This window comes from Myodes glareolus, chromosome 13 (genome assembly GCF_982192425.1).
Source record: "Myodes glareolus chromosome 13, mMyoGla1.1, whole genome shotgun sequence".
In the NCBI taxonomy this organism is placed as follows: Eukaryota; Metazoa; Chordata; class Mammalia; order Rodentia; family Cricetidae; genus Myodes; species Myodes glareolus.
This window is the reverse complement of record NC_142038.1, coordinates 48,280,687-48,294,532: the sequence shown is the minus strand read 5'-3', so window position 1 is coordinate 48,294,532 and position 13,846 is coordinate 48,280,687. Positions and strand designations below refer to the sequence as shown.

The window sequence follows — 13,846 nt, the reverse complement described above, 5'->3', positions numbered from 1 at the left end:
TTAATAATATCTTAGCTTAAGTAGAAGCCTGTCAACTTGACAATAGTTGTATGATCTCACATACTGTGTACAAGGAAGAAAAAGTCCTTGAGTCGCTAAACGTGCTTATAAGTTTCTAGATGATTCCTCTCCCAGAGATATAGTAAATCCCTCATTATTGCCTTGCTTCCAAACAAGGTGGAACTGTTTCTGCTTTAACTTTTCTCATTCGCCTTCAGTGTCTCCTACTTAATAGTAAGATGAATGTAGAAAAAGATGCAGTCGACTCTCTGGAAAGGCCAATGTCACCTCCGAGATGCCCAGTGTCCTTCCACAGAGATATGCTCAGAAACCCGAGACGTGTTACCCATCAACACAACATTTATTAGTATCTATAAGGTGCAGAGTGTGATACGAGGGGGAGGGGTGGGGTAAACAACGTCAGGCGTCTTCATCAGAGCCTGTTTCGCAGCCAGGGACCGTGGTGACTTTAGGAAGTGTTCTGGGCAGAGCTGAGGACTTGGGCGCCACCGCCTTCAGTGCAAAGCAGGGACCTCATCTTCAATGGCAGCTGATGTACCAGTTAGCTTTTTGTCTGGACACACTGGCGGCCATTGGGGAAAACGGCCAGCTCCATTTCTAGGATGTCACTGTCAAATGCCCATAGGCTCGTCATGCATTGTAGGGAGCGTTGGGCGCCTTTTCACCGTCAGCTTGGAATTGAGTGCATGTGAGAGGCACGTGACAAGCAGATGGCTTTGAGACTTAGTTATGGAAGAGAGTGCACAACTGAACGTTCCCATGTTCAATGTTCCAAACAGCACAGGGACCGGCTTACTGCTCCCTTTCTGCAAGAACTGACAGCTCTTTTCGTGACTGGAAACTAGTCCACCCCCGTGAGGCAGACGCAGGGCTAACACTGAAAGTCCTGAGTTGACTTTGCCAAGCTTGTCCCCTATCACTTTATTGGGGGTTATCTACCATTTGGGATTTCTGGGACACACTATTGACTTTGATTCAGTAGGAATCTATGCAGTCTGGGTTTTTACTTGACTGAGAGAAATTAATCCACAACATCTCTCCTCATGAATAGATGCCCAGGGATATGATACCAGACTGGCATGGTCCCCAGGGGCCACTATCCAATGCCTGACACACACCAGGCCTGCAGTGTCTATTGAGCAAATATGCAGATGGCGGCTTGGTTGGTTGTTGAGGCCCCAGTGCACAGCGGAGCTTTGAGCCTCTGAAATCACAGACTCCATTTCATCGGTGTGCAGTGGTTTTCAGTTTGTCTTGGCCAATGTTATCCTTGAGTTTGGTTCATATAATAAAAACCACCGACTAGTCTAAGTATTGTAGATTGCTTCTCCGTACACTTTTCCTGGCCACGTCTTCAAATCATCATACAAAGACATGGTAACCCATGTTGTATCATTCTCAGTGTGCCTGAGATTTACTAAAACGAAACAGAATTGTAGTTGCCAAGTTACAGGCTAAAAATAGGGTCATGAATCATCTTATTATAAAAAACAAAACATTGTTAAAATTATTATAAATCTTTTTTAAAGGCAGGGACTCTCTATATACCTACCCCTGACTGTCCTGGGACTCGCTGTGTAGACCAGGCCTAACTCAGTCTTACAGAGGTCCACTTGCCTCTGCCTCCTAAGTTCTGGGATTAAAGGTGTGCACCACCACACCTGGCAGAATGTTATTATTACCCATATTGTCAGACAACTCAGTTCAGCTCCTCCATCAGCACTTCGGACTCTCAGAACTTCATCATCTCTCTCCCATACTAAATATGACCGTGTTGTTATAAGAATTTTTTTTAGGGAGTAATTCCTGTAGATCCTTGTCAAACAAGTGAAAACTCTCATTGGTTTTAATCCACAGCCACCATACCGTTGCTTTAGATTAAAAAAAATAATTGTGTGTGTGTGTGTGTGGGTTTGTACTTGTGCATGCAGCAGCCTCGGAGGTCAGAAGAGGACATTGGGTCCCTGGAGTTGGAGTTAGAACCAGGTGTGAGCATGGGATGTGCGTGCTGGGAACCGAACTAGTCTTTGCTGGAGCCGTAAGCATCTTAACCACTAAGCCGCCTCACCAGCCCCTAGATACCCGTCTTTAAACACAGTAGAAGACAAGGGAAAAAAGCCTCAGGCATAAACGTAGTGTATTCGATAATTAAGTAGCTTACGCCTCCTACACAGTTATTATTAGTTTCTGGCTGAATGCGAGTCCGTTTAATTCCTTCAAGCTACATAAGATGCAACAAAAATATACAGTCTCACAGTATGTTGAAATGGCGTATGAAAGGCCTTCCCACGGCATCTGTGTCATATGTCAGAGATGAATAGTGTTTCTGATTTGATGGCCACTTGGGCCAAGTTTACTTTAAGAGGAGGCCTGCTTGGAGAAATAATGGTAACAGAAATGGTCTCTTGGGAAAGGTGAGGTTTAACTTTTTTTTTTTTTTGAGGTATGCTTTCTTTATGTTTTCTAAGTGGGACTGGGCCAAAAGTGCTTTAAAACCATGCTTGACTACCATGGATACTGCCTGAATGTTCAGGGAGACCCAGGCGGTGGAGGCAGAGGAGGGTGAGGTTCGAGGAACCTTGGTCTGAATAGCAGTTCCTGCTCTTGAAAGAGTGGTGGGGAAGCCAACAACATCTCCAGGACCTGGGGACACTTTCCGAACACAGCGCTCCCTCACCAACCCTGTCAAATCAACTTTCATAGCCAAACCAAATCCTCAGGTGATCTGTATGGATGTGCGATTTGGGGGGGCATCATCCTGGGACCCCACAGTTTCTTGGTGGCCAAGCACACCGTGTCATGGTTTTGCTTCCTCCTCTCTCCTCATGTTTAGAATCTCCCCATTTTAGAGGTTAGCATCCACAGCTGAAGGCGCCCTTCTCTCCTCACCGCTCCTACACCCGCTCTCTTAACCCTAGATCCCCTAGATCACTGTGCTTGCTGTTATCAGGAAACCATTTCCGGGGCTCTTCCCCTAACGGTAGAGGTTTTCTTGGTAACACCTACTGCTGGGCTGAGCCTGGCCTTCTTACACTATGCTGAGATCCCGTGCATCTAGGTTGTCCTCGGAAATGCCACTCCCTTTTGGTTTTAGGTGCCATCTGTGCATGGGGGAGGGGGTGTGGGTGGAGGATTTCTGTATCATGGAATTCCTTCAGTTTCACTATCAGTTTCTTTACTAATATTTGTGGGGTACTGGTAGGGGGCAGGGTAGATCTGTTAGGTGCCTGGGCAGTCAAACCAGGGCTTTCTCAGTAGGGGGAAAGAGCATGGAACTGCTAAGGACCAACTTCTCAGATCCCTCTGGATGCTTCACATGGCCCCATCTTTGTGTCCTGAAGTCCAGCATGTGGCAGGTGCCCAAAGGCAACCGAAAATCCAAACCAAGACCTAGACTGACCAGCCAGTTGGCCCCATAGAAGCAACTTGGTCCTTCTGTTCCAAACTGTGCTGGCAGGGGAAGGGCTCAGCAGAAAAGTGAGCTGGCTATTAGAAGCACTGCTTACGAATTCAGGCTCTGTGGGCTGGGGGTTAGCGCAGCCAATGGTCAGGGAACATTTTAGGGTCAACCAAAATAGGGAGCACCCAGGCAGACCCCTCTAGTCAGAAGATACCGGCAGAGGGAGAAACAAGATTGCTTTCTGGCCATAGTGAGTCCGAGGACCGCGCTTGCAGCTCCCGTTCTTCTTGAGGCCCACAAACCAGTTCTTCTCCGCGTGCTTCTTGGATGTGTAAGTGTTATAATGGTTTTCTTCCAGCCTTTCTAGGAACAGGCATTCTTCATCTGGTGTCTGCTAAAGGGTAAAAACCAAGGGGAGGAGGGCAGAACAATTAGTGAGAGGTTTGAAATAGGGTTCCCTTCCTCTCTTGCTCATTAGCTGTGTGAGGATCTCAAATTCCTGCCCACACTGGTGATTTTCACTAAAAGGCTGGGATTTTTGCCACAGTGTTGTTATGAACACAAATACTTGTGTAAAATGTGCTTTGCACATACAAACACACAGAGTAGCTTCAGTGCGTTTCTGTTGCTCTCAGACAGGCCTTGAACTCCTGATCCTCTTCTACCTGCCTTCCACGGCCATGTGCCACCATGACTGGCCACTTAGAGAAAGAGAAAATAATCTTGCTTATTTCAGTTGTTTCTGAAAAGAACGATACTCTTTAATTTTTTTTATTTTGTGTGTATGTGTACATATGTGCACACGTGTGCATGTGTGTGCACATGTGTGTGCACTCACATTACCCACTCATGTGTGGAGGTCAGAAGACAGTTTCTGTGAGCCAGTTCTACATGTGGGGCCTGGGGATCGAACTCAAGTTTCTGGCTTGACAGCTATGTCCTTTGTCCCCAGAGTCATCTAGCCAGGCCATGAATTGTGCTCTTAAGAAAATCACAGGGGAGCCATGAGGTGGTGGCTCAGCACTTGCCACCAATCCTAAAGACTTGAGTTTGATTCCAAGGGCCCATGTGGTGGCAGAAGGGAGCCAGGTCCCACCAGCTGTAGTCTGTCCTTCTCCCTTGTACCAGGGCGCACCTCTCCCCTGTTCTGCTTCCTGCCCCATCACACAATCAATAAATACGTTTATAATAAAAGTTAAAGGGCTGGAGAGATGGCTCAGAGGTTAAGAGCACTGACTGCTCTTCCAGAAGTCCTGAGTTCAATTCCCAGCAACCACATGGTGGCTCACAGCCATCTGTAATGAGATTTGGTGCCCTCTTCTGGCCAGCAAGCACACAGACAGACAGAATACTGTATACATAATAAATAAATAAATAAATCTTTTTTAAAAAAAAAGTTAAAAAAAAAAGAAAATCACAGCTTTAGTTGAAAACAGAAAAAAAAAAAAAACCAACAAAGTTCACCACCTGCATAAAGGCCACTGTGGGCATCTGTTTGTTGGGTGGTTGAAATAGTGCCAGAGAGTAAATGCAGGACCTTGTATATTCTAAGCAAATGTTCTACCACAGAGTGATGTTCCCAACTCTAGACAACTATTCACACTTCACAAAACCCTCTCTTATCTCCTCATGCACATGTAGAATGTATAATGATCTATAGATATAGATTCATAACCTATTAAGGTCTTTTGTTTTTGTTTCTTTTCTTTTCTTTTTTTTTTTTTTTTTTTAGACAGGATTTCTCTGTCTTACAGAACTGTCTGTTCTGGAATTTGCTTTGTAGACCAAGCCGGCCTCAAACTCATAGAAATCTCTCTGCCTCTGTCTCTTGAGTGCTGGGATTAAAGGCATGCACCACCGCCTTATCTGCTGTTTTAATACTGGACAATAAACTGATGAAAGTATATTCAATATCCCTACCACAGAAAAGTGAAGTTAAAATATTATTAGTCATTTATTAGCTAGGATATCTTTCTGAGTATGACTTGAAGATAGGTATCAAAATCTGAAACACCGTCTCTCCGTGTTTCCCTTTCTCTTCTTTTTTCCAGTTCTGGGAATTGAACTTAAGTTCTCCCACACGCTAGGCAAGCCCCTCCTGCCCTAAAGCATGCATTATTATCTTTGGTGCAACAATTTCCCTTCTAGGACTTTGCCATGAGGAGGCAGTTGAATGAATATAAAGTCCTATTTTGAGGGTGGATTTTGAAATATTGGCTATCATGGCAATACAATGGAAGATGCCCATGGCAAGGTGATATTAGAGGGGATAAAGTTGCTTCCTCACAGTAGAATCCAGTGCGGCTTTGGGTTGTTGAAATACCCAAGCATGTTAATAATATGGTTACTTGGGAAAAGTCTATCAGCTGATATTTCACCTGCAATTATTCTATTAAGTGGGAAAGAAGTCAATGTTTCAAATTTCTATTGGAGCAGATTTTTGAATGCTCGTACTCAATTTGAATTTAAGGAGACCATGTGGAAATTCTTACACTATATACTGTCCTTTTGATGACCTACCATATCGGACTGTGCCCTTTCCAAGTCATGTGATCCTTATGGACTCTCTTCTAGCACAGTTTCTATAGTTTTTTTTTTTTTTTATCAGATCATTCATTGTTCTTTATATGTGGACATGTTTATTAGGGTATAAGACCGACCAAATGGAGAGGTGAATCTTGTTAGCCTCTCTGGTCTTGTATTTCCCTTTAGACACAGCTTTGCGGATGATGGCTGCTCATTACCTAACGAGTGGGTAAACGGAATTCTTTTCTCTTCCTGCTTGGGTGGGAGCCAGACTTCTGCTAAGCAAACAGTTTACCGCTGAGTGACATCCCAGCCCCAGTGCTTTTATTAGCAAGGAACTATGCAACAGGAAGTGCCCGGCTTCTTATTCATTTATAGTCTGGGGAAGTGACACCTGGGTGAGACATTGTGGACCCTTCTGGAACAAAATAGGCTATAAATATAGTATTTAATTGAATGACTCTGCCTCTGGAGGAACTCGGTCCAGACACTAGTACTGGGGCACATTGTTGAGACAGAAGGAAAGAGGTGGTTTTAAACTGTGTGGGTCGTCATGACCCTGGAGTAGGATTACCCCATGATGGCCCTTAGTGGGTGTCGGGCCTACAGACCCTACCTGCTGTTCTTTGTCACACTGGTGCAGCCGATGGGCAGAGTGGCAGAGTCATGGCTGAGGTGGCCAGTCATCTCAGAGTTACTGCACCACGCAGCCAGGCTTTGTGTGAACTTACTATACATTTGGCACAGTGCTGGGTACATGGTCCTCAGCCCCTGATTCATACCTATTGTTGTGGCTAGTTCTATTTTTTATATTTAGCGTGTGTCCCCTGTCCCAGTTACTTGAGTGACATACACACATTGTAGAAAGTCTGGAAAATAATACAGGAAGCCATTAGTGCTTTATAAACCCACACACTTAAGACCACTGTAGATAACTATATTAATACTTCGTTATACAGTGCTTCAAACTTAATTTTCCAAAACAAAAAATATCTGTTCTACACAGACCACAAATAGAAATTAGAATGGGTGAATACCTTAAATTTGCTCTGAGCATGAGACAGAGCTTTCAGCTATGTTAGACTGTTTCTTTGTCAATGTGGTATATGCAAAGATTCGTAGGTAGGACAGGCTAAGGTCTTATTTGGGTGAATTCAGTGATGGCTATGGTTGATGTGGGAGAGGGTTTTTTTTTCCCTAGAGCCTTGAGAACACTGGCTCCAAGCAGTTCTCCCTCAACATTTATATTTAAGTGTAAAATATCAGAATAAGTGTCAAAACTAATTTCAGATAGAAAAAGTCTAAAACCTTGCTGCAATCTCTAAGACATAGTGAGTAGGTGGGGCTCATAAGCTGATCGTTTGTCTTAGAGGTGTCGTCAGTACAGGGCCCCCCAGGTGCCAGAAGCTGGTGAGCAAGTTCCCATGCTGTCCCTTTGGACACTCTTGAGCCTGTGTAGGTACTGTCTGTTGCGATAGACGGGGCTCACGGTAGACAAACGGCTAGTTAGAGTAGGAAATGTATGAGCTTCATCTGAGAGTCTAAGATGGAATGGTTGACTGATGTAATGGGTGATTAGGAGAATTGCCTTGAAGTCCATTTCTTGGACAGCAGTCACGCCCAGCTCCAATCACCTGAACTCATCTTTTCCATCTTCTGCCCTCTAGTGGGCAGTGGGGTAGCTGCGCTGTGTTCACACCCGGCAGGCTTCTTAAGCCTGGGCTGCTTTGGCAGTTTGATACCACTGAAGGTCAGCCCACACTAAACCTACTTTCCAGACAGCCTTTTTTTGTAGGCCCCATCTTCCCAAAAGGGAAGGATTTGGGCCACAAATTACAGGAAAGATTCTTATAAGTGCTCGGACAGAGAAAGGATCACTGAATCCAAAGCATTGCAAGTTGATTTTAACATTGTAGGTGACCCTGAAACAGAAGAGATTATCTTCAGATTTTAATACAATTTAATTTTTTTAAACCCTAAACTACTGCAATTTTGATTTTTTAAAAAGCTTAAGAGATGGGAGAAGTAACAATACCCAGTAAACCTGACTTCAGTTTCCAGTACCTACATTAAAAAAGAAGTCAGACTTGGTGGTGTATGCATGTCCCAGCACATTGGTATTGGAAGACAGGCAGACCCTGGCCTTTTCTTTTCTTTTCTTTTCTTTTCTTTTCTTTTCTTTTCTTTTCTTTTCTTTTCTTTTCTTCTCTTCTCTTCTCTTCTCTTCTCTTCTCTTCTCTTCTCTTCCCTTCCCTTCCCTTCCCTTCCCTTCCCTTCCCTTCCCTTCCCTTCCTTTCTGCTCCCCTCCCCTCCCTTCTCTCCCCTCCCTCCTCTTTCTTTCTTTCTTTCTTTCTTTCTTTCTTTCTTTCTTTCTTTCTTTCTTTCTTTCTTTCTTTCCTTCCCCTTGACATTTTCTAGCTAGCCAGCTTAGTCTACATGGCAAGTTCCAGGCTAGTGAGGGACCCTGTTGAGGACTGATCCCCAAGGTTATTCTGTGGCCCTCAGGAGCTTATGTGCACACAGGTGCACCCCTCCTCCACCACCACACAGGCAGGACATTAAGAGACACACATAGCTCTTACTCAACACAGGGACATTTTTGGACCGAATGAATAGAGTAGGATTAGGAATTCTGGAGCGAGTGCCCAACAAGTTAGCAAGCTACCAATCATCATTTCTTCTCTGTGCGATAGTCGGAGTATTTTGAGAGAATACCACAAGAAACTCTTTTATGTTCATGCCTAAAATAAAGCAAGGTGGAGGGTGGGAATCGTACTGGAAAAAATAACAAACAAAGACTAATTGATGGTCTTTCATTTGCATCTCCCACGTAACAAGACTTCTGGAAACCTCAAGCCTTGGCTGAGTCTGGAGGCGTCAGCCTCATACTTACTGAGCCGTATAAAAGCCCGTCCGTGTCCATAGCCAAGTACTGGCCGGTCTCCGTCCCCTTTATATACACTTCGCCCGCGCTTTCCGCACTCAGCTGCAGCTGAACTGGAATGAAAATAACACGAGCAAAAGTCAACAAACACTTTTGCCAATAGCCCCGCAGCCAGAACAGTCAGTCGGCCATGGAAAATTCTGCTCATTCGTTTTGCAGTGGAGGATGAGCCCTCCGATGAATCAAAACAGTAGCTCCCTTTCCTTTCTGTCCATGAGGGGTGACATTCCTGAGAATAGGGGAGACAAAGGCTGGCTTGCCACCCATATGCCCTGTGCGCACCTGCCCAGCTCCTCTGTCCTCTCCCTCTGTCACCTGAGGGGAAATAGTTATAGGGAGAGGTGATACTGGTTCCCCTGGTTCCGCTCGGCTAGTTCTTGGAGTACTGTGGAGCAGGCAGCGGCCACAGTTTCAGCTGTCGCCCTACTGGATAGGGACTCACTTTCAAGGCAGATCACATGTTGGCAGATCATTAATATCTTAAACCCAGAAACTGTTCTTTTCCTAGAGGAGAGAGTTCCAGGGAGTTGGGACTCACCCACAGTGAAGTTTAGTAAACCTCTCCACTCCCAAGGCATCCCAGATGGGGCCCTGGCAGAGCGGAAGTGCTCAGGGAAGGGAAGGAGTTACCCATTTACCCATAAATGCAGGGATGGGACAAAAGCAATGTTTTCAACTGGGGTCCATTTTCTTTCACAAGGGATGCCTGGGGATTGTCTGTGTCATTACAGCTGGAGCGGGTGGAGAAGGAGACTGGCATTAGTGGGCAGAGGCCAAGCATGTGCAAAACATCCTCTGATGCAGAGAGCACCCTAACGGTCCTGGAACCCATGCTAAGACACCTTGCGACTGAAGGCAAGGATCCCAAGTTGCTTAAAACACCTATCACCATGTGTTCTGGTTGGTTCTCCCAAGGAGCTTTGGGTAGTGATGGACGTATGTCAGAGGCTAATACCCAATGGATGATTGTTATTTTGCTTGTTGACCTCAGAAGAGAAATGCGTTAATGGTTATCCTTGGGAGACAGAATTAATGTTGGACTCCTTTGGACAATTTCTTTAGTCTCTAGACTGTCACAACTGTCATTCTGACTTGGAGTGAGAAGGCCAAAAGTAAGAAAGTCTAGAAAGTAGATTAGTGGTGGCCATGGCCTAGGCAGGGGTCAGGATTATGACAGGAAAATACAGTTAAGAGGTATGTGGAGTTTTACTTCACTTCTACTCATAATGAAATCAGCCCAATAAACAGGGCTGGGTTGGAGGGCAATGGACTTGACGGATTTCTCTGTGGGTCTACTTAGACCCCTCCATTCCCTCCTTCAGTACAGTGATGGGTATGCAGCTTCAGTGGCTGAGCTCCTGGCCCTCCCTTCCTGCACATAAGCTTCATCCTGGGAGATGGAAGCACACAGAAGGCCACTCCTAGAGATGGCGCATGTATGCATTTCTCGAGAGAGCATGTGCGTGACTGCCAAACACATAGGCTCCCCTCTGCGACAGCGTTAGCGTTCTCTTCACACGGTTCTCCACCCCTGGTTTTTCTTAACAGCTGTCAGTGATGAAAGAGTTTGCTTTTGGGGTGTGTGCGTGAAAATTTAAGTGTATGAGTGTTTACACTGCACGTGTGTGTGTGTGTGTGTGTGTGTGTGTACCATTTGTGTGCAGTGCTTGCGGAGATCAGAAGATAGATTCAGAGCCTCTGGGACTGAATTTACAGACCGCTGTGAGCTGCTCTGTGGGGGCTGGGAATTGAACCCAGGTCCTGTGGGAGCGTAGCCAGTGGTCTTAATTGCTGAACCATCTCTCTGCCCTCTTTACTGTTCTTTTTGCTAGTTGACTTGTGCTCCATTCTGTAGCTATCTGTACTTTGACCGTTGACCACATCCTGACAGATGTGCTGGCGTTTCCCCCTTCCCCTCTGCTTTCCTCATCCTACAATTCACGCAGGAGTTACATCACCTCTAGAAGATGTACCTCTCCATCCTCGGAAGTCTGCTGTAGAGACTCAAGATTTCCCCCAGCTTCCTGTGGTGAGCAGAGACAGTTGAAATTACAGGAAGGGAGCTGGGAGCTACCGACTTCCATTCCTACTGGTCTCCCTAACTCTGGTCATCTCTGAAAGTCTGGTCATGAGACAGTAGGCCTAAGAACATCTAGGAGCTGCTCTTTCCAGCCTCTCAGAGCAGTCACTTGCTCACTCTGCTATACCTGTGTAACTTTCAGTTTGTGCATGTGTGTGTGTGTGTGTGTGTGTGCGCGCGCACGCGTGCATGTGCCTGCATGCACTTGTGAGCGTGAAGTTAAGAGAACAATCGTGGATGCTGTTCCTCAGGCTCTATCCACCTTGTGCTTTGGGATAGGATGGTTTTTTGGTCCGGAACTCACTGCTTTTTCTCGGCTAGCCAGAGAGCTGAGGAACCTGCCTGCCGCCATCTTCCCTAGCACTGGGATTACAAGCGTGCATCACTACACCCAGCTTCTTCACATGCCTCTGGGAATGAACCCTGTGTCTTCACGCGTTTTCCTGACTGAGCTATCTCCTCAGCCCTCACCAAACTCTTTCGTACTTAAGGATCCTTGCACATCCTATGCCCTGCCTGGCATCTTTTTCCTCCAGATGTTTGTAAAGTTTGCTTTCTTCCTCCTTCAGACCTCTGCCTAAATGTCTTCTTGGAGAAGCCTGCTCAAGTATCTGCGATACTCTGCCCGTGAGTCCTGTCTGCCCCTTCCCCACCCCCGGCCTGTGCCTCCATAGTGCCCATGTCCCCCCATTCTTACTCTTTCTCTTTTCTTTCCTATACTCGCATATAATTATTTTATTACTCAAAAGCCTTATCCAGGAAGCAGAAAGAAAGGAAGGGAAGGAATTTGTCTCTCTTGTCTTCTTGACTCCTTGGGTCCCTGGTGTTTTCTAACATGTACTTCACACTGTGGCCAGTCGTATCTGATGAGTGGATGTCATTGGGCTAATGTTGGCAGAAATGGTTCTGTCAAGCCACCCTCAACAAGCTGCGGTTTTTGAGTTGTGTTTCCAACTCAAATTCTCTGGAATTAATTCTCTGGGATTAATGGGGCCAAGAAAAGAGATATGAGAATTGAGGCCGGATTCTGCCTCCAACTAGTGGGGTGACCCTGGCCAGGCTACTTAATCCATCTTGGGCACAATGGTGGTTGTTAGGTTCCATGTCTATCAAGTTCTCTCTAGATCTAACTGTCTGTGAAGCATGTGGCTAAGTATGACACGATGCTCTGGGGAACAGAATGGCATGGTGTGTCCAGGTAAAAGAACGCAGCCGTAATGCATGCTGTGATACAGGGAAGTCTGTGATTGCAGTTGCATGAAAAACCCAGAATAAACAAATACGTAAATACAGTGAGGAAATTAGTGGGGCCCAAGGCCTGAACAGGGGCTGGGGTGGCTATGGAAGGATCATGGTTAAGAGCCTGTGAGATTCTCTCTTGAAAATCAAAAATAAATAAAGATGTTCGTATAGCCCTACGAAGAAAAGTTGTAAGGGCTGTGAGATGGCTCAGTGGTTAAAGCTCTGCTGTGCGGACTACTGACCTGAGTTCAAGCCCAGGATCCCATAATAAATTGGTTTTTTTTTTTGTTTTTTGTTTTTTATTTTTTGGTTTTTTTTTTTTTTTTTTTGAGATAGGGCTCCAGGTAGTGCATTCTGGCCTCAAACTTGCTGTGTAGCCAAGGAGCCAAGGATGACCTCAAACTCTCAATCTTCTTGCCTCTGTTGCCCAACTACGAGAATCACAGGGCTGTTCCACCAAACTCCCGTGTGGAAGGTTTGTTTGTTTGTTTGTTTGTTTTTTAAAGCATTTAATGCCCAAGCTCTGTTTCTTGCTGCAGGGCTGGGTGAGGGCAAGTTCTTCAACTCCCATCCTGGCCTTGGAAAGATCTCACAGAGGTAAACAAGAGCTGGGGCCTGCCTAGCACGTGACCTTAGACCTCGGCCAGGGAGCCAGGGATGGTGTGTTGGTGAGAGCCGGCTCAAGAGTTTCCTCTCTAAATATTATTTCTCCAGGATGTCCAAGTTTCGTAGCTCATTTTCGCTGGGTTTCTTTCTGGCTGCGTTTCCTCCACATATATTTCTGTGAGCAGGGCTGGCAGGAAGGCACAATGCTCAGCCTACACCGCTCACATCCCTGACTGGCTGTCCAACCCTCTGGTGTGTGTGGGGGGGTGGGGGGGAGTCCTTTCTAGTTCTGCAGACCTACACCCTCTCAGCTGCTGGCTGCAGGGAACACTCAAGGGAAGAGGAAGTGTGATCTCAGAAAGAGGCAGGGGCTGGCCAGACAGTGTGCTGCTTCCTCCTGTAGCAGCAGAGCAGGGGAAAGGGTTGAAAGCCGTTCAGTGCCCCCACCCCACCCAGGTGTGCTGAAATCTGTACTCATTGCCAGAAGGAGTTTATGCATCTAGGGCTTACACAAGACGAGGGTGACAGACACACTATGACTCAGTGGCTCAATATCAAAGGCCCCTTGTGTGAAGACAAAAGTAGATAAAAGAGTAAAAGTACAATTAAATATCACTCCCCCTCCACTCCCCGACCCTGTCCCTCTGTCTCTCATCTCCTCACCTCTGTTCTTGTAGAGAAAAGCAGGAGATGGCATCCAGCCGCAAAGGGATGGCAGAGCAATAACTAAATCCTTACTCGAAACTTGTGTGTGTAGCGCATGAACAGATGTGTGTAAAATGTAAAACTTCCTGGGTACTTGTCAGGGGTGTCCAGCATCTGCCCTGGGGAGCCTGAGAAGGTGGTAGAGGACCAGGGACCCACAGAGAGATGGTCTGATTCATTTTCATGCTCTCTCTGTTTCTATAAAATCAGTTCTGCAACCATCTCTGGGTTGATGGCGTTTCCTGGCCTTCGGTCTGGAGTGCATGCTTTTGTTTTACTACATACACGTGAGCTCTCCCTAAGCTTTCATTGGCATCACTGT

At 46.0% G+C, this 13,846-nt stretch overlaps 1 protein-coding gene across 9 annotated transcripts in view; it reads right to left on the bottom strand.

Moving 5' to 3' along the window:
• Positions 1-342: 342 nt before the first annotated feature.
• Fgf1 (fibroblast growth factor 1) overlaps positions 343-13,846 on the bottom strand; it is a 103,195-nt gene continuing 89,691 nt past the window's right edge. For 8 of the 9 annotated variants that reach the window (XM_087896088.1, XM_087896089.1, XM_087896085.1 and 5 more), the window contains 2 exons: positions 8,841-8,944; positions 343-3,815 (listed from right to left, as the gene is read on the bottom strand). In XM_087896088.1, coding sequence (XP_087752214.1) covers positions 3,621-3,815; positions 8,841-8,944 — 299 coding nt within the window. In that variant the 3' untranslated portion in view covers positions 343-3,620. The remainder of the gene's footprint in view (positions 3,816-8,840; positions 8,945-13,846) is intronic. The other variant, XM_087896090.1, reaches the window with a different exon arrangement.